Below are 27962 nucleotides of genomic sequence, written 5' to 3'. Positions count from 1 at the left end.
AAATATACATATGAGTACAAATTAATGATTATGTGGATAAAGTTCAGTCTGTAAACAAATATATTAAAAAAGAGCACGTCTTTTTTGTGATATAAAGTGCAGTTATGTTTCCATATTATATACAATATGTCAGCATTATCGGGGGGGTTGTAAGGACTATGGAACTAACATTTGATTATAAGATAAAATTCTCTGAAAAAGTATACACCTACATATTACAAAAAAAGGGCTTGGGCTTGAGTTCATTTAGCAAACAAAAATTAGCTTCCCACCACATTAAATGCAGCTAACGAGAGAGTGCAGGTCTCAGGGATAAATTAGGAGAGAGGCACTAATCCCCTTTGCAAAGGGAAACTTGCACTTCCCAGAGTTCACACCTTCCCATCTTCAACCCCAAACTTGCACAGAGGAAAGAAACCAAAGGACAAGACCTTGTGAAACACGTGCATGTGCCTGCAGTTCGGGGGAATCAAATATACACGACTTTATGTACAGCTCTGATAACGAGGGCTACCAATGTACAGCGGTAACGGCTTTGCAACCGAGCCACGCCGGCACGGTTCCTCTACACGGGAGAGGGACAGGGATAGTAGTTCTGCATCGGCGGGGGAAAAAAAACCCAACCCAAAAGTATCCTTAACACCAGTCTGTGGGATGTGTAGTGCTTACTAAATGGTATACAGAGCCCCTGCTAAGGGCGGTGCAGGCCAGGGGCGCCGGCCCGCTGCGTGCCGTGGGTGCCGGTGCGTGCAGTGGGTGCTGGGTGCTGCCGGGCACTAGGAGTGGGGCGCGCGGCAGGAGCGGCAGCAGGCTTTGCTGTAGTACCAGTGGCTGCACAGGTTGACTTTGATGGCCAAAGCGCAGTTGGTTCCTGCCTGGTCCTGGCAGCTGTCGTCTGGGGGAGAGAAGGCAAAAGGCACCAATATAGAAAAGAAAATAAACCATTGCAAGCTCAGGAGCTCACTTTTCCCCCTCCCCAGCCTGCCCAAGACACCACAGGCTGTGCAACAAATCACCTCGGCTGCAACTGCCGCCTCCCCGATAGCTGGCAGAGCAGCCCCTGGAAAACGCCATGGAGCTTCTCCATAAATATCATCGTCAACCTAAGCAAAAGTATGAGAAGGCTGACCTGTTACATCACATCTGGCCTGGCCTGGGGAGCCTTATTCGGTCCCAGCCCCAAAACTCAAGCTCTTCCCTGTGAAACAGAGCTGCCCAGGGATTCCTGGAGCCACCAACGGAGCCTGGCACTGAGCTGTCCCCAAGCCAAGGGCCTCCCATGGTAGGGCACAGGGTGACCCAACACACTCACAATTTCTGCCCCAAAAAGGCTTCGTGAGAAAGGGAATGGGAATCCAGCAGCATTACAGCAGGAATTTGGGGCAAGTGAGCTGCTGGAGAGAGAGAAGAGGGCAGAAACCGCTATGACGCTCTCCAAGCTCCCTTCAGAGCAATATTTTGCTTCAAACCCATAGGTTTTACAGTTTTATATATATATATATATATATTTTGCTTAAAATCCATAGGATGCACGAAACTAGGCTGCTCCTAGGGCAGGCAGCTTGCTACAAGGGGGCCAGGAGGCACCTCGCAAGCACCGTGCCGCACCCCGGACCCTGCAGGGGAGGCCAGCCGAGGGCACCCAGCGGGTCCGGAGAGGCCAGCCGAGGGCACCCAGCAGGTCTGGAGCTGAGCCAGGAGCCAGCCCCAAACCTGTCTCCCATTTTCATGCTTTTCTCCCACACCATCCTTATTCCCAAATCCTATTAAAGAATTAGAACCATGTGTTCACTAAAGATCACAGGGGCTTTGAGCCAGCAGACAAGCCAGATAACGAGATAGTTACAAATCCTGCAGGACATTTGGAGACCAAAAATCATTAAAATAATGGCACAGACCAAACTTCTAGACATTATCTGGAATCACACAGAAGCAGCACCCAAGTCAGCTCTCCAAAGCTCCCTTTTATCTTAAGGTCAGAGCATGCTTCTTTTGAACTCTCCCCTTAAGTTAACGGGGTTACCTCCAGAAATAGCCAGTGCCTAGTGCCTCAGTACTTGGGCACAGAGGGAGAGCTGTTCCCTTTACACCCTCCCTGGGATGACTATCAAACTGGGGGTTGGTGGAAGCTAGGATGCTGGGCAATGGTGCCTGGGGGGAATCGGTGGAAAATCAATGCTGGGGGTGCTGCCCGCAGCAGGGCTCACCTGGGGGCTCCGTGGGGCAGGGCTGTAGGTCGCAGGTCTGTTTGCCCACCGGCTTCACCAGCGGGTCGCAGCCTCGGACGATGTCCTTCCCTTGGTAGCACTTCACGTCCCGCATCCTCACGCCGATGCCGCAGGTTTTCGTGCACTGGGGAACAGAGAGAGGGGGTGAGGCAAGACCCTGCCATCATGGGGGGGTCTGTGCTAAGCCAGAACCTGCTAAAAAAAAACATGTTCACTGAAGATGCCAGGGCAGGGGGGTAAACTCTTCCCCTGGCTGAATGTCACGCCTCAGCCCTGCACCACTGGCCTCTTGCTCCGTCTCTGCTGCCAGCAACACCAGCCACTTGCAGCAGCCTCTGCCCGGGGATACGTGGATGTGCTCCCATCCCCTGGCACTGCGATCCTCCCTCCTCCTGCTGCCTTTTGAAAGGGCCACGAACGAGCTGGCCCAGTCCATTCGCTGCTCCATGGCACCAGGGTGGCTGCAGCCCCCCGAGGCTGTGGGAGCCCTCAGCAGCACCCGGGCGTGGGTTTGCAGAGCCGCTCTCGGGCCCAGCACTCGCTGCCTGCTGCCCTTCGGATGCCTCATCAGGCTGGGATTACAGCAGGGCTGCTTTGGCTAATTATAGGCTGCAACGACGGTTTGCAAGACTAAACAAAACAAGGCGCCTGGAGCACGGACGAGGAGGGCTGCATCAAGGAGGGCTTTCAGGGAGCCGGCCACAGCCCTTAGCTCCTCACCCGCGCTTGCTGGGCTCATCCCCACAGCCACCGAGCCCTGACTGCCTTTGCAGACCATGCCCCATCTCCCTCCCACAGCTCCCCCAAGCTGCCCTCGGCTCCCTCCCCGCTCACCTCCGACCAGGGGGTCGTGTACCACTTGAAGCACGGCCGCTCAAAGCACGTCGTCTCCTCCATGGGCTTCTTGGTGACATCGCAGTCGGCAGGGTTGCGGGTCTTGATCTTGCCGTTTACGATCTCCAGGCAGAGCACGATCCTCTTCTTCACGCCCCGGCCGCACGTGGTGTTGCACTGCAAGCGGGGCCAGCTGAGACCCATGCACCCCGGTCCAATCCTACTGCAGGGCATCCCTCCTCCATCGCCCCCCAAAACCAAGCCCTCGCTCCAAGCACCCCCCGGCCCAGCGGGGGCTGCACTTACCCGCTCCCAGTCCTGCGCCAGCCAGTGCGAGGGGCAGTTCTTGTCCCCGCAGGGATGGATGGCCAGCGGCTTCGTCTCCAGGTTGCACTGCGACTCCGGCACCACCCGCCCGTCGCTGGTTTTGCAGTACACGTGCCGGATCATCCTGCCCTGCCCACAGCCGCCGCTGCACTGAAACCATACCGGACACGGCGGGCGGTAAGCGGCGGGGAAGGCAGCATGGCTCCATCCCCGTCCCCATCCCTATGACGGGAACCGAGATGCCTCTGTGGGGCTCAGCGGCCTCCCCAACCCCACCTTCCCCAAACCATGGAGGGATCATTGGGGATCAACTTAAAATAGCTCAGCACATCCTTCCCTGGGCAGCCCTGCTGCAGCCAACCCATCCCGCGGCCCCATCATGCTGGTGCTGAGCAAAACTCAGCATCTCCTCAGGCCAGGCAGGAGGGGAAGCACCGTGAGCAGGGAACCCCGGCGTGGCTTTCGAAGAGGTCAAGGCACAGGGGACCAAGCAAGTGGCTGCAAATATTCCTCCCCCGCCTGCAAAGGGCCAGGCGGGCACTGCCCTGAGCGTCGGTGGAGGCAGCGAGGGCTCCCCGGCTCTTTTGCGGCCGCTCTTGCAGAGACGTACGGTGTTTCACAGCACCGCTGCTGCCATGGAAACTACTTATTTTTAGCTGATGTTAATGTATCAAAAACTGGGTAAAAATAGCTTGGGATGGAGGGGTTCTCTAGCAGAATTGTGCAGGAAGGGAAAAGGGGGAGAAATTAAAAAAAGGGGAAAGGGGGCAAAATAAAAAAAAAAAGAAAAAGAAAAAGTGGGGGGAAAATAAAAAAGGGAAAAGGTTCATTTTCTGGGCAAGGAGCATCAGCATTGTCAAGGTACGCTGTGCAGCAGACAGACAGGGGGATTCTGACACCCCCTAAGGCTCTCGGCCAGGTCTCTCCGTGTTTAACCCCCTCCTGCACCCTATCCCCCGCAAGGGAGAACCTGCTGGGAAGCCGTGGGACCCACTGGGATGCTGGATCACCCCCAGTGCTAGAGCCCATCCAGCAGCTCATCCCTGCCCTGCACAAGGAGGAGCCTGGCGAAGAGGAGGGCTCAGTGCCCACAAACACCATCAAACCCCAGTGCTGCCACGGGCACAGAGCCAGGGCAGTCGGTCAGGGTGACCCAGGGTGGCCGCGCTGGCGGGCAAGTCCTGGTGACGAGACAGAGACTTGAGGTGACACGGGGACTAGGAGAGCCAAAGCGGCCAAATTGTTTGGAGGTCGGCTCTGGGTGCGGGCTGCTGCAGGTCTGGTGGAGCTGGGAGCTGCTGGGGAGGATGAATCCAATCCCAAAACTCCCAGTGCCGGAGACACAAGCAAGCCTGCAAGCAGGGCCAGCTGCAATGGGTCGTGACAGCCACTCAGCTGGCCACCCCGGGGTCTCACCGGTCCCCAGTCAGAGACGGTCCACTGCCGGTCGCAGGGCGGTCCGGTACAGTTCTTCTCAGCCAGGGGCCGGGCGCTGGCATCACACAGCTTCTCGTCCTCCGAGCAGCGGATGTCCCGCGTCACCACGCTCCGCTCTCCGCACCGGGCTGAGCACTGCCGGGAGGGATGGGGGGACTGCGTCAGCAGGGGCTCCCGCCGCAATCCGAACTGGGAGCTGCTTTCTGTTTTTTTTTTTACGTTTTCAACGTGAAACTCTAAAAACACACACTGACAATGCAGAGGTGACTGTCTGTAAAACAATCCGTAGCAAAGCTGCCCCTCTTCCCCAAAACACCTCAACAGCTTCAGCAGTCAGGTCAAGGTGCAGGAGGGCTGTATCCTGCCTGGGTGCTGTGCAAGCTCTCCGCTGGGTGATGCCAGATGCCAGAGGGTGAAAACCCAAGGCACCAAAAACGCCTGATCAGAGCTGAAAAATTTTAGCTGACACTTAGAGACAGGGTGAGATCTCCCTCGCCTCCTTCCCAGAACAGCCAGCTCCTTTCCACCTCTTTGGAGAATGTTTTCTCCAAACCGCACAACTGAGATTTTTATGCTGTGGATAAATTTGGCACCGCGCAGCCCCGTGACATTATTTAGAACTAGATTTGAGTTACTACAGTCTCACATACACACATTTGCTCCATGCATAACGTAAAGCAGGGAAAAGTGTCAACAGCACAGCGCTCAGACGCACTGCACTGATATGTTAATCCTCAGATCCCTGAAATGTGCTTTTTTTTTTTTTTATGCCTATTTCCCCAGCCAACTTGGCACCCTGCTTCAGATGGGATCCAAATGAGATTAGCTTTGTTGCTGGCTAAGAACGAACTACTCCAGGACTGTCTCAAGCAATCTGTCCCTGACACATGCTGGAGGAGAATACGGATTTCTGTAAAATAAGCCACTCTGGTTAGCTACGCCAGTCAAAATAACGTGCCAGCACGTGCACTGGGAGCTCCTCTCTACCCAGCTGGGAAAGTCAAAACATCCTGCAACACCAGGGAACACACCAGCCCCTCCATCGGCTCGAGGGAAACGACTCACCCCAGCTTGAAGAGGAAGAGAGACATTTAAGTTATGACCAAGGAACATTTTGGGAGCCTCCCCGGAGGAGAAGTCTGATCCCTCGTGGTGGAAACTGTGGGGCAGGTTTGCACCCGTGGACAGCTTGGCTTGGAGCTCAGTCTGCTCCTGCTTAGAAAGGGTCTGGGCTCGATGTGGGAGCGGGAACGACATTTGCCCCTTTGCGGAGAGTCAATGAGCGTGTGGGCTCCAGGGCACAAATGCCACGCTCTGCGCACAGCCGTCACCATCGCGGGGGGCTGGCAGTGGCACCCTGGGCAAGCTCGGAGACAGACACAGATCCGAAATCTCGCTCTCCCCATGCACATCTGTTTCCAGAATATATTGAAGAGGCAGGGCTGTTTCCTAGCAATGCATGGGGACATACTTATACCCCTCCATGTGTTTTATACCTTCGCTGTGAGCCACGCTGGGTCCCCCTCCCTGCACAATGAGCGTCAATCCAGTGCAACACCGGTGGCAGCCAAGGGACTGGCTCCCGAGCCACCCGAGCTTGGAGACCGGCCCTGGCTCCCCGAGGAAGCGGCACTGGTTTGGTCATTTCCATGGGTTTATGTTTGCAAGCAACACACCAAAGCACTGGCCGCGCCTGGAAATGAATTCAGGGGCACAAATCCTTTCACAGGTTTTCCCGAGCAAACCGGCACGCTAAAGCAAGAGCAGCACTGCACCGCCCCAAACCACCTTCCAGCTGCTTTAGGGATCTGCTTAAGGCACAGCTAGGAAAAGGTTTAATTCTCCATGTGGTGCGGTGAAATTGGAGGTGAGGAAGGGAAGTTTATGGGAACGTAATTCACGTGTGAAGTGGGATCTCCTCCCTGCCACGTTGTACTGTGGGGCAAAGAGGCTGCCAAGCAAGTAGTGGCGGGCCGATCTCAGCGGCGGGCTCCTGCCCTATCTCAGTGGGCAATGCCAGCACCTTGTGTGTGGTCAAAGACTGCGAGTGACCGATGGCGGTGGCCTCCCCATCCTGGAGGCAACCCAAGGCTTCATTTTAGGGAAAAAAAAAATTACTGGTGCATATTGGTCCACATGCAATGACTGCAGCCAGTGTCCTAAAAGGCAGAGTCTCTGACGGCCACGGATGAGTTCCAATCGGAAAAGGAACGGAGAAGCGCAGGCACACGTGCTCGCCCTCAGCGCTGCCAGGCCAGCAGCCCCCGGGGTCTTACCTCGGACCACTCCGACATCTCCCACTGGGGCCCGCAGGCTGGGTTCTTGCAGACCTTGCGCTCGTCCGGACGCGTGATGTCAGCGGACTCGCAGAGGTCGCTGTAGACAGAGCTGTCGAATCCCGGAGAGATCATCTTCCAGCAGCGGACGATGCGGAACTGGTAGCCCTCCCCGCAGGTGCGGGAGCACTCGCTCCAGCTGCTCGTCTCCCACCTGTGGAGGCAAGAGAGGCCATCGCGCCGGGCACGGCTGGACCCGGGCTGGAGCATCCCATGGGAAAACCCTGCCTGCTCTCAGCTGGAGGGAGACGGCTGCTATAGGAATGAGCTGTAGTCAGGCCGCCAGCGTGTGTGAGGTTTTCCCACGGGATGGGAGGTATTAACAGAGGGTGGTTTCACCCAGCAGACCTGAGCTCATGCCTGCAAGGGCAGATACTAAAATCAGATTGCTGAGAGGAAGAAGGCGCCAGCACGGTGAGGCACGGGCCGGTGCGCTCGCCGCCGAGAGTTTGTCACCTGCAGGCTGCAGGCTCCCCGGCTGCAACCCAGCCTGTGCCAGCACATTTCTCTGCCATGCTTTTTGCCCACATTCAACCACTCTTTTTTGCCCAGTCAGCTAAAGGACAGAGAGGACACGACCATTCATCACCTTGGAAATTCCAGCAATAATGTCACACAAAGCTGCTCGTGCCCCGGTGGGACAGACGTTCATGTACCACCATCAGTCTAACTCTGCTAACTTCATGCTTGGAAGAGCTGGGATCTGCTCTGAGACACTGCCTGCCCCTTGCTGTCCCCTGCCACGACTGTCCTGACATTGCAAGAGGAGAGCAGCTTGTAAAGCAAGAGAAGAGACATAAAAATTCAGTATTTTTACAGTACAGTAATATTATAATAATTCTGAATTAAAGAATAATCTAAAAAAATGTAAAAATCTAAGTAAATCAGAAATCACAATGCCTGTGGACACGCGGCTGCCCCATGCATGCCCCAGGGCCACCCGCTGCTGCTCTCCGAGCAGGAGAGCCACGTCCCCCCACTGCACGCCGGCCTCATGCCCCGCATGGGGCTCCAGGCACAACAAGCAGCTGTAGGGAGATGCCACACATTTAGAGGTGCCACCTAAATCCAGAAGGGAGATGAAACCAAGGTCTTTCCCATCCAGATAAGGTAAAATTCTCTTGGCACTTTCTGTTGGAAAAGCATTGCCAGCCCAAGCAGCATCCCATCTGCCTAAGTGCTAGTGAATGGGCCCGGCTGCCCCGGCTGACTTCCCGGCATCTCCTTCATTTACTCACCCCCGAGCTGCAATCACCGGTAAATCACAGAGCAGCTCATGGAGCTGGAACAGCACAACTATAAGGAGGGGCGGCTTTATAAAAGACCAGTGGAATAATCTAAGCATGAAAATAGCCCTAATACTCATGCTAAAAAATTACAAAGTTAATGCAAATAGAGATTAAAGTCCCGTGGTGTCTCCAGGGCAGGTATGTTCCCAGCAGTAGCACCATCTACCTCCCCACACTTTTCTTGCCTCAATTGCAGCCTGCCTTGGCTTTCAGCCTTAACGTGCAAGGTTCAGCAAGATCTTGCGCTGCAAAGGGCACGTGCTTTCCTCCCCCGTCCTCCTTCACAATTACCCGAGGCGAAAGCAAGCACTCTCCAGGAACCAGATGCCATACCTGGTCCCTGGCATTGCTCTAATCTTGCTTTGCACTGTTCATGAGTGACACCATTCCAGAGCATGCACCAGATAGCTTTACTTCTCCCTTTGCCCTGTCCGTATTCCAACACCATCACAGTCCTCCTCCCTTCGACAGACACCGGTTTGTCGAACAACAAGCACGCCCCGCGTTACAAACCAGCAGCGGAGGTGCCGCGAGCCGTACAGCCTGGCTCCGGACTGCAGTCACGCTTTTTGGATAAAGAGCTGCATCAGAAGGGAAACCTTCTGAAGGACTTCCAGCATGGGTTCCCCTCTGCACCAGCTCTTGCCCTAATACAAGCAAACCTCAGCGATGTTTAGGATGCTGAAGGGACCAGAGGGCTGGATCCATGGCACCATTTGCAAGCCCGGCCCCTCCACCCAATTCAGGCACACATCCCTCCACGCGCTGGCCAGGGCAGGATCCTGCCTGTGTTATCCGAAGCCGGGCTCGATGGGAGCCGCAGATGCAAACTCTGCCAGGATTTACCAAAGTTTTAACCTGGCAGCTTGAGCTAAAGCACTCAGGAGGAAAGTCTTGCTGAGTCCCAGTGCAGCCCGGGGCAGATGCAACTGGGGGAGGAGGGACGGGGGTGCGACGGGCCATCCCTGCTGCCCTCCCCCCCCCAAGTTCACACCAAACCCCCTCCCCCAAATCCATCCACGGCAGAGAAAGCGCGGAGCCCCCCAGGAGCGCCCTGGCGAGGTGGTACCTTGGCTGGCACTCTCTCCCAGCACAGAACTCATGGACGGGCTCGGGACGGGTCATGGCATCACAGTACGTATCATCCACTTCGATCCCATCATAGCGAACACACATAGCATATGTGGACATCACTCCTAGTTTCAAAGAGAATACATACACACAACAGAGGATGCTTGGTGATTTTGACATCCAAACTCTTCTCTTTTTTTCTTTTTCCTTTTTTTTTTTTTTTTTTAAGCTGCGTTTTCCAAAACTTCCTCCCGATGGAAAGCAGCAAGCTGGACTTTCTGGCCCACGGGGTGGATGCTGCTGGGAGGGGAGGACCGTGGCGGCCAACCAGCCAACACGGGCAGCGCAGTTGAGTTTGGCCAGCTCCAAAGGCGGGCACGGCCACCCCTGCCAGGGCTTGCCACCAACATCAATACATGACTAACACGTTTTTATAGGAAACGCTTGGGGCAATGAGTCTGCTCGGCAGCTCCTTCTGCCTTGCAGCCATCAGCTCCCACCCTGCCAGGCTCGTGGGTGGAAGCAACAGAAAACAGTGCCCAACCCACTCCATCCACCCACTCTCTCTAGATGCATTACACCCCGTTTGTGCCTGGGTGCCCCCCAGGTGCACCCAGTGCTCCGGGCCGAGGAAGAGCTCCCAGGGGCTTCGCAAGGAGGCACCCGCCTGCTCCCCCGCCGAAAGCACAGGCAGCCAGTGTCGCCAGACCGAGACCTTTTCCCCCTGCAGCCTGCCGTGCCAGAGTAAATGTTGTGAAGCCCATTCTGGGACCTGGCTGGGGACCAGGAGGCTGCTCTGGCTACAGGTAACAAGAATTGCAGCTCTCAGGAACATATGGCTTACATGAAACTAAAAAAGATCTACAGCTCTTGACATGGTATTGCTTCTCTGTGATATGTCATTAAGAAAAGGCAACGAAAAAGGAGAAATTTCAGTAAAACCTCTCTCTGCTAGCTGCAAACTGGGGCAGAGCAGCCCGGCCCGGTCAAGGGGGAAATTTGTTCAGAGGGGATCAAAGAAGTTAAAAATGTCCCAGAACACGTGGCTGATGAGATTGTGGGGAAAGGGATGGCTTGCGAAGCTCCTGCTGCCAGCACACTGCGGGCATGTGTCTGCTGGACAAGAACAAATGCTTAAAAAAATAAAATCCTTGCATTTGCTCTTTTAAGAGATGTCCCTTAGATTGCAATGTCCTCTCTCCCCCTTTTTTTCTTCTTTCTAATTCCAGAAGCACCGCAGGATCTGGATTATTTCAGGGACGGTGCCTTTGGGGAGCGGTGCAGGCGAGCGCACGACCCACACGCGTGCTTCATCACAAGCAATGGGCTGGCAGGGGCCAGGACCCTGTAACCAAGGAGTAAAGGAGGAGAGAGATCAGGTGGCTTGAAGCTTTTTGGGGGACAAAAAGGGGAAATTTGTGCAAAAAGAATCAAGCTCGGTTTTGATATCCCTGGCATCTATGTCACTCTTCCAGATTTACACCCTTGCAGCCGAGATCAGGCTCCAGGGTAGAAGGAGTGGGAGAAACAAAACAAAATCAAAAAGCCAAATGCTATTTTGTTTCCTGCCAGAGCTGAACAATCTTCAAAATTTCACTCTGTGGGGAAGCAGCTGAGCTTTTCAAACCCCTCTGAACAGTCAAAAAGGGGAGGAAGGAGAAAAAAAAAAAAAAAAAGGAGGCAACGTGCTGAGAGTCAGCACAGGTTTGGGGATCCTGCCAAGCCCCAGCGCATCCCCGCTGGGCTGGGAAGCGAAGGTGACGTTCAGGGCTCCCCAAGGGAGAGCGTTTGCAGGATGACGGACACGCTGGGCACCAACGCCTGGCCCCCGACGCACCCGCAAGGCTGGTGGGCTTCGCACACCGTGCACCCCGGCTCCTCTCCCCGTGTTTGCACCCGGGTGGAGCGGATTCAGGGTTGTGCTAAACCAGCTCCAAAGATCACGAGATCCCTTACACATCACCAGGTCCTTCCCATCCCTAACAGACATAAAAGTGACTCACACACCAGGTGATTTCAGCGGTTGTGCAGAATTTGGCTGCTTCTTATAACTACCTGTGGTACATGTAGAGCTGCAGGGTTCATGGGAGGAAAGCTTCCACCTGTACATGTCAGCAGCACTCACACCTTGGCCCTTTCTTAACAACTTCAATCTGTTTCTAGCGATAAGCAAACAAAAAAAACAAAACAAAACAAAACAAAAAAGGCATTTACAAGGCGAGCGGTGATAGGCCACGTCAGACACACACATCTGCCAGCAGGCTGCAGTTCGGTTGGGTTCGGGTTTGGGAGGGGATTTGCTTTGTTTGGCGGTTGGGTTTGGTTTTTCTGATTTTTTGGGGTTTGTTTGTTTGTTTTAATTGGTTTGTTTTGTTTCACAACATACCTGTCCTGAGCCCCAAGTAGAATCCCCAGCCCGGTTAGAGGCAGAGCTTCCACTGTCTAGAAATAGAGAGAATGGGATAAAAATACCCACAAATAGAAACAGTTCAGAATTTAACAAAAGTTTGCATTTTCTGCTCAAATACACCTGGCCCTCGGCATACAGCGACTAAAGGTGCAGTATCTCCTCCCCTGCATCTCCAGGGCCGGGCACGCCGACTCGTGCTGCTCAACGCGGCAGAGCTTTCGGCTGCTCAAATCTCAGCAGCTCACTCCTTCCGAAAGCCTTCACGTGGCACAGGAGTTTATAAGCTTGCTTCTCAAAGCACACTTTGCTTTTAAACACCAAGGCATGCCATTTGCCTACCCGCTGCTTTTGCCACTCTTGTTTTGTTTTGGTTTATTTTAGATAGGTAATTTGCATCTCTCATATCCACGCTGTGCTCAAACACATAATGCCATCGGGAAAGGAGTAACGGAGTCAGCCTGGTGTACGAAAAAGCATTTGTCAAAGCAAGAATAACAGCTTCTCCCAGTTCAGTGCATCCTACGTGCTGTAAGCTTGTAACACATCAGGGATACTGCACCTTTACAACAAAAGTCTTCAATTCTGTTCTCATACCTTTGTTCAAACCCTTGAAACGGCTACACTGACATAGCGTACAAGGTTGTATCCTGACATCCAGTTGTCTCTGGCCTGGCGAGATATGCAGCTTGTATGATTTCTAGGCAGCAGAAGCTCTGAAATTGCCTTATTTAGTTGTTTGTAAGAAAAAGTTGAGGTCCAGTCTATCGAATCAACCTTTAAAAGGACACTGTTGAGAATCCAGCCGTTTCCTTTCGGACCCACCCTCCTTCCACCGCCAGCACTGAGCCTCCAGAAGGATTAAGAAAAACAACAATCTCATTTTCCCTGTTGATTTTGTCTCTGTCATTTTGGCAAATGGTCGCTTCCTGCGTTTGAAATGGAACTGAAATGAATGTGACTATTTTTTGCGGAAAAATAACAACCTTGGCTCACTATAAATAGTGCTTTGTCTTGCCAAAACAGCTCTGCCTGGGGACCCGCATCAGCCCCTGATCCCGGCTCAGCCCCAGCTGCCGTGGGTGCGCTGCCTGCTGCCACCCAGCCAGGAGAGGGCTCACAAGATGACAGTTTTCAGTAAGATCCATTAAAACAGAGTCAACATCTGGGTTTATGTACTTTAGCTTGCCTAGAAAACAGGGTATTACCTAGATCCTCCAGTCTATACCCTGCTCTCGGAGGCACCAAAAAACCACCAAGTTATCCTGTGAGTGGGACTCCTCTCCCTTGAAAGGAGAAAATAAACTTCAAAATAAACTTTATACTACATCTGAGGACAGAAAATCTTTCAACAGTGTCCCTTTAATGTACGTGATCCTAAATAAAGAGCTTCTTCTATGCTTAACGAGGTCGCAGGGACAAGTTCTTTCCAGATAAATCAGACATTTGGTCATAGGGCAGTGTTTAGCTCTCTTACCATTTCAAGCAAAGACAAAACTGTCATTTTGTTCTCCTCTAAATGCAAACAGCAGCACATTGTCCTACAAAGCTGGTGGGTTTTTTGTCTTGTCTTTTATTTTTTTCTCTTTATTATGAGCTTTATAATAAAGTCAAGTATTTTCTTCCCTGCCTGCACTTTGCTTCTGCTTTTCAAGCAAGCAACTGCACCAAAAATATGCATGAGTCCCTCACCCCCAGCTGAGGTCTGGGCTGCCCATCTTCCTGAAACAGTCCCCCTGTCAGGATTATTCTTCTGCTAAGTTCACATGAACACCACAGATCAACATCCACAGTCCCTGGGCTCACATTATGTGTTTTATTTCAGTTTTAATTTTTAAACAAAGGGGGAAACTCATGGCTCCTGTTGCAGGATCAGCCCTGGCTGCATACTGCAGCATGGGCTCGGGATGAAGGACAAAGGATGCCTGGATCTGCCCTGGCATGCCGTGGAAAGCCTTTTACTGCTCCAGGAGAGGAAGAGCAGCACTGCATCCCTACCACGGCACAAGAGCAACCCATTCCCATGCCAAGGGGGCTTGTTCCCAGAGAGGAAATTATAACACACCACGCTGGTGCAAGGTGCTCCTGTAACTGGATAACCCCATCCACACTAAGAACTACAACAGTTTAGAAAGAAATAAAATGCCCCCCCTCTAACCAACACTGTCCTGCGTGCACAGAGTGGCTGGTTACAGTCTGCAAAGAGATGATCCTCCCTTGCTTCTTCATTGACAGGGAATGAAAATGAGCAAAAAGCCATCATCCATCCCAAACTGAGCCTGGGAAGGATTTGGGAGATCTCAAGTCCAAGCTCCTGCCCAGAATAAAGCTAACCCCAATAAGAGACTGGGTCCCACAGGGCCTTGCACAGTCCAGTTTTGCCCATCTCCAACACTGGAGCTCCCCCACCCTGCCCCACGCCCAGGCCAAGAGGTTTTTGCTCGTCCCCCATCACCATTTCCTTCAGCGCAGCTTCTGGCTGTGCCCTCTGCCGCCCTTCCTCCTGCATGCCTCATGCTCCAGCACCCTACCCATGACACGCCAAACCCAAAACCGCATCCCGCTGTCAGTAGGGGCTTTATCCTGCTGTGTTGGGTGCCAGCAGGAGCTTTAACCCTGGCCTCAGTGAACTGAGCTGGGGCTTCTCATCATCATTCCCAGGCAGGAGATAGATGAGTGATTAGTGTTGCAATTGCAGTTGGGCTTGAAGTAATAAATAAAGAGTTGGGGGAAGCAGTAAAGGACTGGCTGGCCCAACAGTCCCTCCTGCCCCATTCCCTGGAAGCAAGGATCACCCATTCCTGCGGTGGTGGCAGAACAGCCGGATCCCGAGCCTGCAAACATGCCCGTCTCTCCCCCCTCCACAAGCACCCACACATGCAGATGCTCTAATTGTCAATGACATTATGGGACTTTCCCAACTGCCAGGGTGGAGAGCAATGCCTCCATGCAGTGGGTAAAGCCTCTTTGAAATGAGGTGGAGGTTGTTTTGTTGCCTTCCCCAACCCCCCCCTTGTTTTTTATTAATAAAATGACATGCCTCCAAACAGCATGTTTCCTGCACCCCAGCTGCCCTGCATCTGCCTCCACTGCCCTTTCAGCCACCCCACGGCCCTTGAGCCCAGCCTCCCACAGCCAGGGAAGAGCTGAGCATCTCTCAGCCCGGACTACAGCCCCAGCTGGGCCTGGACGCAGCCTGTTGGCTAGTCCAAAACTTAACACCTTTTTTAGATATTAACATTTCAAGTGAAGAGTTCGTATTTTATTCTAGAGTGGGGGGAATAAGAGGGAAGGAACACTGCAGAACAACTAAGGCATCCTTCCTGAAGGGATTTAAGTCCCTGACCTGTGTCTTCGATAGCAGGGCAGCCAGGGATAGTGCAAGGAGCTTTTTAGTACCACAAAAACTGCACTGGAGCCACTGACAATCTTGGGATTATCCTGCAATAGCCAAGCTGCTCTGAAGTTTAAAGCACATAAATGTATTCCAAGGAAGTAGGAGAGCATTGGACCCCTTTAACAGCTACTGGGAGAGATGCAGGTACAGGGTGCCAGGCAAGGCCACCCAGGGAGGGAAGCGGGGACCAGGCAAGCCCCAAGGGGCAGGGCAGCCCCCTCCTCGCCCCCGGCACGGTGAGGCAGGGGAGCTGACGGCACTGCCCTCGCCTGTCAGAGCGCTCATTAAATGCCTGCTTTGGCAGCTGAAGGCAAAGTTTCCAAGCCAAGCCGCGAGAAGAGATGATTGACTCAAGCCCTTGGCAATGTTTCAATGTTCTTATCATTAAGAAGTTTGTTGATACATTTGGCTGTGTGGACATTTTCTTTAGCATAAGTTGCTTTAGTATAAGCTAGTATAAGTTCTGGGTAAATACAGCTAACTTATAACCAGAGAGCATCTGCTCAGCGCTTTGCATCTGAAGCTCAGCATCATAACCCATGTTCTACTGGTGGCGAAGACTGCGAGACAGAAGACTCAAAGCAGCAGAGCCAGGAGGAGACCCACAGGGGAGGTCTGGGTGCCGCAGAAGCCCTGGGGGTGCACAGCAGGACCCAAATCCACATCTATGGGTCTGGGACCTGGATGACTCCCAAGGCCCCAGTTTCAGCCCCAGCTATCCACGGATTGCTTTAATTTGTGGCTGCTCCCCAGAGAGCCCCAGGGCATCCCAAAGGACCCAAGACACGGACTTGTGGACAAGCACTATCCTGAGACTCCCTTTTACCCAGCCCATTTTTGCCTGGATGAATTCTGCTGCTAAAGCTAGATTAAGCTTTTTTTTTTTACCTTCCCACTATGTTTTTATAACACTACCACTCCAAACCAGCCATTCAAGGAATCCTGAAGTGACGGCCCTAATATCAATCAGTGAGCTGCCACTGGAGAGCTTTAGACATTCTTGTCAAAGCAGTGACAAATTGCCCTGCTTCTGCATCCATCAAGGTAGCAAACCCAGGCTATTTCTGCTTGTCTTGTCCTGCTCTGCCTCTCCAGCAGTAGTTAAGCAGGCAGGGCCATGCCTGGGAGCTGCTGGAAGCATGTTCCTGCCAACACAAATGAGGAGCATCATGGGTGGCAGTCAACAGGGTGGGTAAGAAGGGGCCAGGACCAACTTCTGCTGCATCAGAACTCAGAGGAAGGGGCCTGGGGAATCAGAGCAGAGCATCAAGAGAAGACAAAAGGAAGAGGCTTCTTTAGGGCCATGGCTCTGATAATGAGCTATGACAGGCAGAGCGCAATGCACAAGCTGAGAGCCATCAGCATGGACTTGCCAACATCCCCACTAAGGAGGGCAGCGAGTTTTCCTCTTGCTTAAATGTTCTCTTGACTTTCTGCTCCCAAACCCCTGGCCCTTCCTTCCAAATTAACCCCCAACAGAAAGTTTTCACATACACCATCCTATCCCCACTTACCTTCTGACTTCCAAAGCAGATAGAAACCATACAATGGGGTCTGCATTGAGTACAGGGCTATTTGAGTCGAGAACAGCAACAAATAGGATTGACTATAGTTAAAGACATGTCTCCTACCTTGCTTTGTGGGTTCTGTTCCCTTGAGGGCTGGTCATGGTGACAGTGACATTTGAAAATGGCGTCTCTGCAGACGTGTTGATGGCCTTGCTGTTGCTCAGCTCCATGTAGGTGCTATTAATGGTGTAGGTCACAACGCCATCAGTGTCCTCATAGTCAACATAGAGGCTGTCAATGTGTGACCCCACAGAGTTGATTGGGTCTCCCTGGGCAAAGATGCTGTTCATGGTCATGTTGAGCACCAACTCCTTGGAGTCCGAGGTCTTGTCCAGCAGCTTGTCCATGATGGCGTTCTCCGAAAGGAATTCCCTGGAGGTGAACCTGGGGTCAAAGTCTCTGTCGTCATGGTCTGTCTGGTAAGTAGACCTGGTTACGTTTGAATCTAGATTGGAGCCAACAGGGGGAAACAACAGTGACAACCACAAAATGCATTCAGGTTGGGAGGCGAAAGCAGCCCGGAGCAGCGGGGGCACGCCAGAACCTGAGCAGCCACCCCGGAGGCTAGAGGCAGGAATTGGGGTCTTGGGGAGGGGGAATCTCACGGGGTTGGACCCCTTTGGGAGTGTGAAGCTCTGCGGGTCTCATCCTGCTATCGCATGGCCAAAGGAGAGCTCAGCACCTGCCAGCACTGCCCCAAGCAATAGCAGAGGTCAGAAAGGAAGATGCCCTCCTGGCCCCAGAGCCCATGCAATCATGCTAGGAAAGCACTCAAGGCAGTGTGGTGCTGGGGTGCCCAAGGGACTGGAGTGACAAGGAGGTTACTGGGGGCTGGGCAGAGGTGGGAGGTGATGGAAGATGTTGTGATGGGGACCTCTGTGCACCCAGGGCTCCCTCCTGACTTTGGCATGAGGCAAAGCACAGCAGGGCACCGACGGGGAGATCTTACCCGTGGCCACCCCCCCCACCCACCAGAAACCAGAACCTGAAGGGCAAAGAGGATTTGTGAGCAGAGACGTTTTAAAGAACTTTCCAAGGTTTCCAAAAAACAAACCAGCAGAATCACCAGAGGTAGAAACAGAGCGTTTCTCAACAAGAGCTCTGAGAAGCAGAACAGTGAGGCCCAGGTCTCCTCCTTACCTTGGGGTTGTTTGCCCTTCAGTTTTGGCTCACAGTCAATTGTTTCTGCTCTTTCATAGACCTCATTGGTTTCCTGACCTTTGCTCAAGTTTAAATCTTCCTCCGTGTCCTGCCTTCCAAACACCTGGTTCTCCAAGTCTATCCTTTCCCTGGAGATTTTCCCAAAATAGGTTGCATTGTGCTGGATAAAACCCAATGGCACGTCTCCATCAAACTCTCTGCTTTCTTCGCTATCTGACTCAGAGAAGGTGTAGTAGATGGGCTGCAGATTTGAGTGTGGCTTCCTCAGGAGGGTGTATTCAAACGTGATGGATGGATTCTTGCCATTTTGATTCCAGACCTAGCAAACAAATTAAATTATTAGCGGATGCAGCGAGTATATGGCACGCAAAGCTTGTGATTCATCTTGGACTTGACAGTTGGTGAGCATCTACTTTGCTATTTCCAATCTGCTTGCCATCATATTGCCAGCTTCTTACAGTTGGAGCCCAGCATAATTTTCCAAGAGTTATTTGGCAGCACTGCCCTGGGGATTAGCCTCAGCTCAGGGTCTGGGAGCCGCAGGTCACACTCTCCCCTCTACTGCTGAGCAACCAGAGACTTGGGAAAGCCACTTCAGAAGTTGCTGCCCATCACTTGCAAACCCATTTTTTGTGGCTTTAGGGTGAACGAGGAGCATGCACACGCATCCCTTCAGCTACTACATCCCCACTGGGGATGGGGGCTCACAGCTGATACACTACAACATCTTTTACTGGTCCAGTGCTTTCTAAATACCCAAGCAGCCATCCCTTCCCCTTCCAGAGGAGCCCAGGGCTATATGGAAGATGGCAGGAGTTGGGCTCTGGCTGGCTGCCCAGAAGAAAAATTACTCTCCTTCATATGCCTGGTTTTAGGTGGTTTGCTTTCAAGAAAGAGTTGGTGTTTAAGTTTTATGCACTTCTCTAAGCTATCTGGCCCACTTTCTGATTTCTACTCTTCCTGCCAGGTAAATTGGATAAAAATGCCAAGGAGTAGAAAAGAAATCTCCCCGCAGTGCCTGAGGCATCTTCTCCCTGCAGAGAGAGGGGTTACCGAGCCCACGTTCGTTATTCACAGCCCTGCCTGCATCCGAGAGCACTGACGCAAATAAAATAGTTTCGTGCAAGAAATTGGGCACAGTCACTGCCCCCACTCCCCTCCTCAAGCTGCCCAGGAAAGCTGGGAAACCACAGCAAGACTCAGCTCCCACACCCACCCCTTCCTCAGTCCAACACAGATTTTTCTTTCCCCATCACCCCCAGCCTTGCAAACTTGAAAAGTCAAAGCACACCATTATATTCAACCCTTGATTTGTCGGTCCTTGTGCAACAATATACTCTATGCCGGTCTCATAAACATCCATGGGCCTGCGGTACTTGAACACGGTGCCTGCAATGTTGAAGTTCTTCGGACTGTCAACTTTGTAGTTCCCATTGAAGAAATAGTACCCAGCTTCATCAGCCACAGCTTCAAATGAGAGGAAAAATAAAAAAGTCATTGCCATCACGTGTAAGAGCAGAGGTATGCAATATTGCCACTTGTTCATTCACAGGATAAAACTATTAGAGTGTCACACTCCTAAAACAACTATTTCTCCTACATTACAATGCATTTGTCACCTATTTCCAACACTTATGCGAGTATGTGCCCAGAGCTCTGGGCCACGCATCCCTCTACACTGCAAGATCCTGGGTATGTGGCTTACGCTAGTCCATGGCTCCTGTCACCTTTTGGCACTAGCACAGCACGAACATTTAATGATCACAGCTCTGCAGACAATAAGCAGATGGTCAGAGGGTCAACAGCAGGAGTTGCCTCCTTGGGAGCACTGCGCTGATGCCACCCAACCCAGCAGTGGCCCAAGACAGGTCACCCAGAGCCAGCCCAGGAACTGTACTGAATCAAGCCTTTCTCATTCAAGCCTTTCCACACATGGCCACAAGCCTCTGAGGCAGCAGAGCACGACAGCAGTAAATGTGCTTCTCTTGGGCAAGTCCAGATTTTTCCACACTCCTCCTGAGCAGCGTTGCCACCTCCATCGTGAGATGGACGGTGTGGCCACCAGCACTTCAGTGAGGCAACACGGAGGTCACGTCTCCTTGGTGCTGTTGTCATGCAGCCATTGCACATTCCCCAAGTGGGAGAAGATCAAGGGGATCACAAGAGAGGTGAAGTCACTTGGCTACCTGTGATCTGGCACCAGGGTGTTTGTCATACCACACTGAAGTAGCAATAATATTGACCAACAGTTTCTGCATTAAAGCAATCAAAGTGTTGATTTATACAGCCCAGGTGGTGAGACTGCAGAGAGGAGAAACGCACTGGCTTAGACAACGCAGTCGTGATTTACATTGACTACGGATTTAGCTCATGTCTGCAATAAAGCTATGTTCAGCTTTGCGTTGGAAAAAGCATTAGCTAGTATAGGCATGCATTCTAGGGAAGTACCAAGAGGTTATACACACCCAGAACATCTGCAGATTTTTTCCGTTCTACTATCTGGATATCCCTTGCTCCAGCAGGAATGTGCGTTACCAGAGAATAGCCTATGGGAAACTACAGATTAATGAAAGGAACTTTGTAACAAGTAATCTGAACAGAACACTGGGTAGTCAATACTGCAATATATCAAGCAAACTGGCCTTGATCCAAAATTATTTTTAAGGAGTTCTGGATTAAAAAAAGAAAACTAATGTCAATAACTGTTAGGCTGCAAACAGGACCTTATTGATAATAGAAAGGAAAGATGTGTGAACATCCTGGTTCATGGTGGAAAAGCACAGTCAAGGGGGGGGGGAAGAGGCAATCCTTACATGCACAAATATCACATTTAGCTAAACTGGTGTCAGAAAAGATATCTGAAGACTGCTTTGTTAGCTAGAGAAGCAGTCCTGTGGTTCAGTAGTGAACCCTGTGTTAGCCAGTCTTCCCAAAACCCCAGCAAGAGATTACAACTTGTTTCTCCTCCATCTCCCTTTGCTTAGCACTAGGTAAGTGATGGGACAAGTCCTCCTAAGGCCACTGAAGTTCCTGCAGCTTGCTCCACCTTAACCTGATCCTCAGAGAGCATTAATCATTATTCCCAAGTTAGACTGCTACATTTAGGACAAGTAGGTTCTGCTGCTTTACATCACACTAATTTTGGAAATCCTGGTCTTTCAAAATATCCTCGCTTCCTGTTATTACAAATCATTTATTTCTAGTTTTAGTGGGTCACGAGAAAGACTAAAACAGACGCCAGCCTCTTGCATAACCCCTTTGCACCACTCGGCATTAGAGACCTCGAGCTTCTGACAAGCACCGTGTAAAGTTACTGGGTTTCTTTAAAGAAGGCTTTCCCTGCCCAAACCTACAAGCGGCATTTACACACACAGAACACGCGGGAAAAACTGAGGCAGAGCAGTGGTAAGAGCTGAAAGCTATTTACCAAAAAAAGAAGTGCGCTTAAAAATTAGCCCTCTGATACAAATAAAGCAAAAGGTCCCCAAAAGCCTTACCCAGATGAGAATTGCCTTTCCGGTAACTGCCGGTCACGTGTGTGCAGCTGCTCCCATCCCCTTGGCAAACTCCACATTTATCCAAGGTGTGGGTGGAAAAGAGAATGCCATCGCATCCAATCGGCTAAAAAATGCACAAATAGAGTATTGAGGGTCAGGCAAATGTTGCACCTGCTGTAATTTTCTGAATGCTACTAACAATATTTTTGCTATAATGTTTAACAACCTCACATTTTCCAGACACGCAAACCCCTCGGAAATCAGTGTATTTGCAGGATGTTCCATCCCGAGCCTGAACCATTAACTGTCTCTGACCATCCACAGTGGTGCAATGGAGGTCACAGGGCTTGCTAGAAATGTGAACATAGTCATCTAAGGGGAAAGGATATAAAGACACATTCAAAACAGCAGAAACACAATAACTTTCATCCTACCAATGTCAATGAATCTCTGCCAAGCTAAACAACAGCAGCAACAGCACAGTTGCACAGCAGCCAGCAGTTCAGAAGCTACCATCTCTTGTGTTTCGGGCTGGACAGGAGATCGCACTTCTGACAGCGTGACAGCCCACTGCTGCAAACCTTTGCACAGCCAGGCAGTCCCCTCCGCTGCCAGGAACAGATGCGCCCAGTGACGCTAGCGGCATCGCTAACGTCAGCCCAGGGGACGCACCGAAGCGGCGACAGCCTCTATTCTGTGCAAGGACTTGCGGTAGTGATGTATGTACACGTTACACAAAAACATATGCATGTTCCCATATCAACATTTAATACATGAGTTAAATTAATGTAGATATACTGTTATAAATCCATATACAAGTAAGGGTATATTCAAAACCATAGCAGATTAAAACATAAGAACTTTTCCATAAACATTCACCCAAGTTGGACTTAATTCGCCCTTTGCTTTCTGCAGGCAACTGGCTGGCTGCATCCACTGGCACAGTAGTCCCACATCTTATAATATCCACAGGAAGCAAATGACAAATTCATATTTGCATCAGAAACCCAAGGCTAAGTGTTGAACTCCGCCAACTAGGGAGCGGTCATATACCCACTGGCCTGCGTGCCCAAGCAAGACAGCATCAATGTCAAAACATTATTCTGCAAATCCCCCAGGAGCCACGTGAACGCCTGCTAAAAAACAAAACAATTCACTGTAACTGTTCTGGTGAATCATCTTGAAGAGCAAATATGTTTAAAGAAATTGTCACCTTGCCATAGGAAAGGGACAAAAGCAGCCAAGTAGCTATAGCTAACCAGCCTGCCATAGGCCAAGTTCTACCACGCTGACCCTGCCAAGGCGGCTGGCGAGACAGGGGCCTTTTTTCACATAAAAGGAGGCAACAAGTAATTTCATGAAGCATAATTGTTCTTAGGTATGTACAGAGACCCCTAAAATAAGAAAGTTGCATTAGATCCCGTGTCTATTTTTAGACACCCAAATGGCACTGTGAATCTGAAAAACCGGTGCTCAGGAGCCTCCTCCTTGGGAGAAGGGTCCTGGGTTCCCAATAGCTCTAAAAATTGGCCCTGATTTTTGTTTCATGCTTGATTTTGATGGGAGTTATGTGCCTAAAAATTAAATAAAATCTCAGTCTCCAACTCCTAAGTTATTTCTACAGTTCTCAGCCCAGATGACCAAACTGGCTGACTGCATCTCGGTGACATTTGACAGAGCACATGAAGGGTGTGGGAGTGAGCAAATGTCACCAAAACGCAACGTGGCCAGTAATGGCCCCAGCTCAAAGGACACTTGTTCGGGTGAGCTGGACTCTCCCAGCCAATGCAGTTCATCACCCCATGCTCTCACATCCTCCTCTGGCCCTTCAGCTCTCCGGTCCTCGGGAGCCATAACCAACACAGGCTACAGCCATAACTTCATGTTGTTATTTTATTTTTAAGCTACCCTGCAGCTGCAAGACGCGCCTTTGAACTTGGGAGACAGCTGATTGTCTCTCTGCAAAAATCACTTTAAAACAGCAGAGGAGGAGCCTTCCTGCAGGCTATAGCATCATAGCTATCAAAATATTTTGGCTAAGCATTATGAAACACACAAAGAATGTCTTGTTACCAGGATATAAAGGTTTCCATTGATACGTTCTGCCATTATACACATGGGAGTTAAATGATGAACACTGCTCCTCTCGAAAGCTCCTTCCATTCGCAGGGCACTCCTAGAATGGGATATATTAATATCCTGATGAAAACAAAACGTGGGAAAGGTTTCTGGCACATCTTGACCGGCTGCACGGAGCATTTCCATCGCCTGCCCTCTCCAGAGCCACATCCTCCTCCTCCTCCTCCCACTGCAGGGACAGCCAGGGGAACCCCCGGGAGACGGTGCAAGAGCCACCCGCTGCGTTTTATGGCCCCCAGTGCAGGCAAAAGGCCCAAAGCCCCGACACAATGGTGATGGGCACCAAAGAAGGGAACTCCAGTTGCTTGGAGGGGCAACGGGGTGACAGCTACTGGACAAATGGTGCCCCCTCTCCAAGGGGCCCAGAAATGCCATCGCACAAAGCAAGCATGACTTTCCACATTTTGTATCGAGTGTTCCCAATGAGAAAAAGGATATCCTTACTTGTACTTTGCAGAGCTGGTATCTTTTGGATGTTCCAGTGCAAGTTTTATTAGCCAGCCCACTCACTGACTTTCTTCTGAATAAAGAAACGATGGTTAGACAGGGGTCAGAAACCCTTCTTTTCCCTTTTTTAAATGTATTTGTCCCCTGCTTCTGTAAGATCAGTCTCCATGTAGCAGAGCCACACAGATCTATCACGGTCTCAGTGTCTGGCTCTGTTACCTGCAGCATCAACTATTTTTATTACAGCATCCTAGGAGGTATCATGGGGACAAGGGCCTAGGGACAAGGTTTGCAAGGTGCCTTCTGGCAACCACACAGCCCGGAGAGGGCAGAGCCACGCACAGTGCAGTCGGGATCAGCAGGTCCCCAGCCAGCCCCGCACCACAGTATCCTTGCTGCTGTGCCCAAAAGCCTTGAGAACAGGTTTATGCTATGTCTGCTGCCCATCTGCACTAATCCCTGCAGGAGAAACTTCAGGGCCAGCACAGGAATAGCTTGGCTGGTCCTCCCAGCAGGGATGCCCAGGGCACAGCATCCTCACGGCAGCATGCTCAGGGACATACTTACCTTCTGCACAAGCAGCATTTGCCAGGCAACACCTTTTCACCAGTGCTTATCTACTGAGCGATGACCTTCTGGTCCAGAAGGTCCGGCAAGCTGGAGTACCCCACGCCCTGGCAGGCGGGCACCTTACCTCTGCCGCAGGCAGTGCCTCTCCTGGGACTTGACGCCTCCCCCGCAGGTCCTGGTGCACGCCGTCCACTTGGTCCACTCGCCCCACCAGTACGCGGTGACGTCTGCCCCTTCCTCCAGGCTGTTGGAGGTCTGCGTCAGGTCCTGCTTGAAGCATCAGGTGAGGGAGAGAAGCAGCAGTCAGCATCCGCCCGAGGGCATCACCCACCCAGCCTGCCCTGAGCGAACAGGGCATCCCCTTCGCCATCTGAGGTCAAGTCTGAGATTTCCATCTTGCGAGAAACCCTGCATTTTTCCAATTGTGTTTTCATTACAAATTGGAATGAAATGGCAATATTTGGGATTCCTCAGGAAAGGAAATGTTCATTGTTTTGCTCAGTTGGCAAAACCAAGGTCCCAAACAACCCTAAACCCTCCAAGTCTTTTGGTGCTCTCTGACTTTTGCTCCACAGTGAATCCAGGGAGCTGAAGAGCCAGTTGCAGCCAAAAGCTTCACTGAAAGCTTAAGCAAACCCTTGCAAAACCACGCTGCAGCAGGAGAGCATGCCAGTGGGCGCTGGCAGGCTGGAGGAGCCCATGTGCTCTCTGCAAGTAGAGGTTTGTCACTTCAGGAGGGTCCTTGACACCCCCACCTCCCACCCCTCAGCCACTGCAGGCAGCAGCGTGACCATGCATCAGAGGGCAAAGGAGCTGCTCCGCTGGCAGCATCACCACCACAAGCCAGCGCTCAGTAAGGCCTTGGCATCCCTTCACAAGGGGCCCAGAACCTCCTGGGAGCTCCCAGCTATTGCTCATTGCAGGGGGAGGGATGTATTTTTCCATCCAGAATCACCTGCTGGTTAGGGGAGTTCTGTTAATTTTGTGTTTACTGGGAAAGGGATACTAATATTCCAAGCAAAGTAAATGAAAGCTCCAACCACTGCAGGGACCGAGAAAGCAGTGCTCACCCAAGCGCACGGCACAGCCTTTCAGAGCCCTGGAAATGATCTGTGCATGCTCTTAGCCACGGAAGGTACGACTTAGGTTAAGCCCAGACTAAAGAGCTAAGCCAAGTCATACATTCTCACACTTGCTGGAGACCTGATGCATGCACAGACCAGTCCTGCAAGTCTCAGGGGTTACCCATCCCAGACTCCACACCATTTTAAAGCCCAGAGACCCCCCAGCTTACCTGAGCTATCACAAAGGCAACGTTGCCCACAAGAAGAAGGGCCAGGGTGCCTTTCAGCTGGGATCGCGCACTGATGGAGATGCTGCTCCACCTCCGCTTAGGTATCTTCATCCTAGAAAGCAACCGAACACCGCGCTAAGCAAGAGTCCCAGCCAGCCCCACCTCCTGTCGAGAGCAGGGGCTGCTTTGCAGCCTGGGTTACACAGCACACGTCTTCTTCAGCATTCCCGGTCAGCTAAGGGACACCAACCACCAGTGACTGCAAGGGCTTGATCCTGAAGTTATATTTAATTAGTGGAAGCATTAAAGCGGTACAGGTTCACATCCCATCTCGGTTGCTATCTTCCAAGCCACAGCTTTGCACTGGTTCCCAGTGGCTGCACCTGATATCACCAGTGTGAGCTGAGGCTCCAAGCCTGTCTTGGAAGAGAGCGTGGCTTACACCGAAGCAAGCACTGCCCAAGAGGCAGCGAGTAACAAGAAGTGTCCCTGGCTCTATAAAAGCAGTGCATTTAAATATCCCCATTTACAGAATCACTCCTAGAAGAACGAGATGAAAGGCTTCATAAACAAAAAAATGCAATTAACAGCCATTATTTTTCCTTTTTTCATTTGTTCCACTCTAATTCCCACTGATTCCCAGGGAAGAAGGCAGTTCTTATAGAAGAGAAACCACCCACAATTAAAGAGCAGAAATGAAGTATTCCAAGTGTCAGCCTTTCATCTCCTTCTCCTCCTGCCTCATGAAAGAGAGTAACCCAGAATGGCATTTTCTTAAATAAAACCCAGCTCAAAACCACAATACGTTTTATTGTGAACCTCACTGCAAGAGCCAGAAAGGAGTAGGTTTCAGGAAATCATGCTTCCAGGCAATCAAAGCAGCTCATGTCTGCAAGAAAAAGAAAAAAAATATTCTCCCCTAAGCTAATTTCCCTTGAAAAGTAACTAGACAGTATCTTTGGGAAATGGGGAGGTGGGAGAGGTGCTGCTCCTGGGGAGAGGGGGCAGGACTGCAGACCTGCAACATAAAGAGCTTCTTTCCTACCCCTTTTTCTTCTTGCAAGGGCTTTTGTAGCAGTTTTGGAAACGCAGAATCGCCGGCAATGCCAGCATGGCTTTAATATCTGGCTTAGAGAAATTACCAGAGGGCTTCCAGGTCCCCAACTCCGCTTTGCCATCGCCCCAGGGTAGAGGTCCAGCGTGCAAAAGACTCTTTCCAAGAGGCAGATCCATTGATTAATGGAAGCCCAGAGCGCTCGCCTGGGGATCCCGGGGACAGGTGGCTGCGACTTGCCTTACACTTGGTTTTCATTAAGGCTTCCAGACACTTCTGACTCAAAGCCAATAACAGAGCTCGCTCAGAGTTTATCCTAGAGTCGGTCAGAGCTGCATGTTTAAATAAAAGAAAAATTAAAGACGGGGGGGGAGGGATGTCGCCGATAGGCAGCGCGGAGCCGGTACCGGAGGGAGCCCCGCCGGCAGCCGCCAGCGGCGGGAGGGCGATGCGGGAGCGGCGGGCAGCGCTGCGGGGCTCGGCCCCCGGCGGAGCGGGGAAGGGTCCGGCGGGGCGCGGGGCCGGGACGGGCCGTACCTGGAGGCGGCGGGGCCGGGCGGGGGCGATGCTCCGGGGCCGGGCGGGGGCGGCGGCGCGGCGGAGCAGCAGCGGCGGCGGCGGCCCCAGACGCTCCCTCCTTCCCTCCCTCCCTCCTTCTCCCTCTCCGACTTCAAAGGGCAGCCAAAAGCGCCGGGGCTTCCAGCGAGGAGGAGCCGCCGCAGTGGCTCCCCCCAGCCCTCGCCGGCCGCTCTTATAGCGGCGGGGGGTGGAAGGGGTGGGGGGGAGCGGGCGGAATTCACACCTCTCGGCCCGGGATGCCCCCACCCCGGTTAACCCCTCGCCTCCCCCGGCGCCGGCCCGCGGCCGCCAGCCGGTTTCCTGCGGCGAGGCCGGGGGGGCACAGGC

At 52.0% G+C, this 27962-nt stretch overlaps 1 protein-coding gene across 7 annotated transcripts; it reads right to left on the bottom strand.

The window, feature by feature from the left end:
• Nucleotides 1-11: 11 nt before the first annotated feature.
• Nucleotides 12-27708, bottom strand: ADAMTSL2 (ADAMTS like 2). Of its 7 annotated transcripts, none has more exons than XM_087753294.1 (20): nucleotides 27594-27708; nucleotides 27145-27388; nucleotides 26003-26114; nucleotides 24833-24978; nucleotides 24136-24211; nucleotides 23626-23728; nucleotides 21779-21924; nucleotides 21553-21676; nucleotides 20521-20601; nucleotides 19347-19522; nucleotides 18035-18374; nucleotides 16958-17339; nucleotides 11578-11681; nucleotides 9521-9647; nucleotides 7103-7316; nucleotides 4806-4961; nucleotides 3369-3539; nucleotides 3063-3239; nucleotides 2208-2352; nucleotides 12-895 (listed from the first exon to the last, which is right to left on the bottom strand). In XM_087753294.1, exons 2-20 carry the CDS (start codon nucleotides 27312-27314, stop codon nucleotides 777-779), a joined length of 3069 nt encoding a protein of 1022 aa, XP_087609420.1. In that variant the 5' UTR covers nucleotides 27315-27388; nucleotides 27594-27708; the 3' UTR covers nucleotides 12-776. The 7 variants fall into 7 exon arrangements, with proteins under 7 accessions (XP_087609420.1, XP_087609423.1, XP_087609422.1 ...); XM_087753297.1 differs by having other exon boundaries at nucleotides 18113-18374; XM_087753296.1 differs by having other exon boundaries at nucleotides 24136-24208.
• Nucleotides 27709-27962: the final 254 nt, after the last annotated feature.

This window comes from Nipponia nippon, unplaced genomic scaffold, assembly GCF_047370975.1.
Source record: "Nipponia nippon isolate SJK-2023a ecotype South Korea unplaced genomic scaffold, ASM4737097v1 scaffold_16, whole genome shotgun sequence".
Classification (NCBI taxonomy): Eukaryota; Metazoa; Chordata; class Aves; order Pelecaniformes; family Threskiornithidae; genus Nipponia; species Nipponia nippon.
The sequence above is the reverse complement of the archived record's forward strand: the minus strand, read 5'-3'. Positions and strand labels throughout refer to the sequence as shown.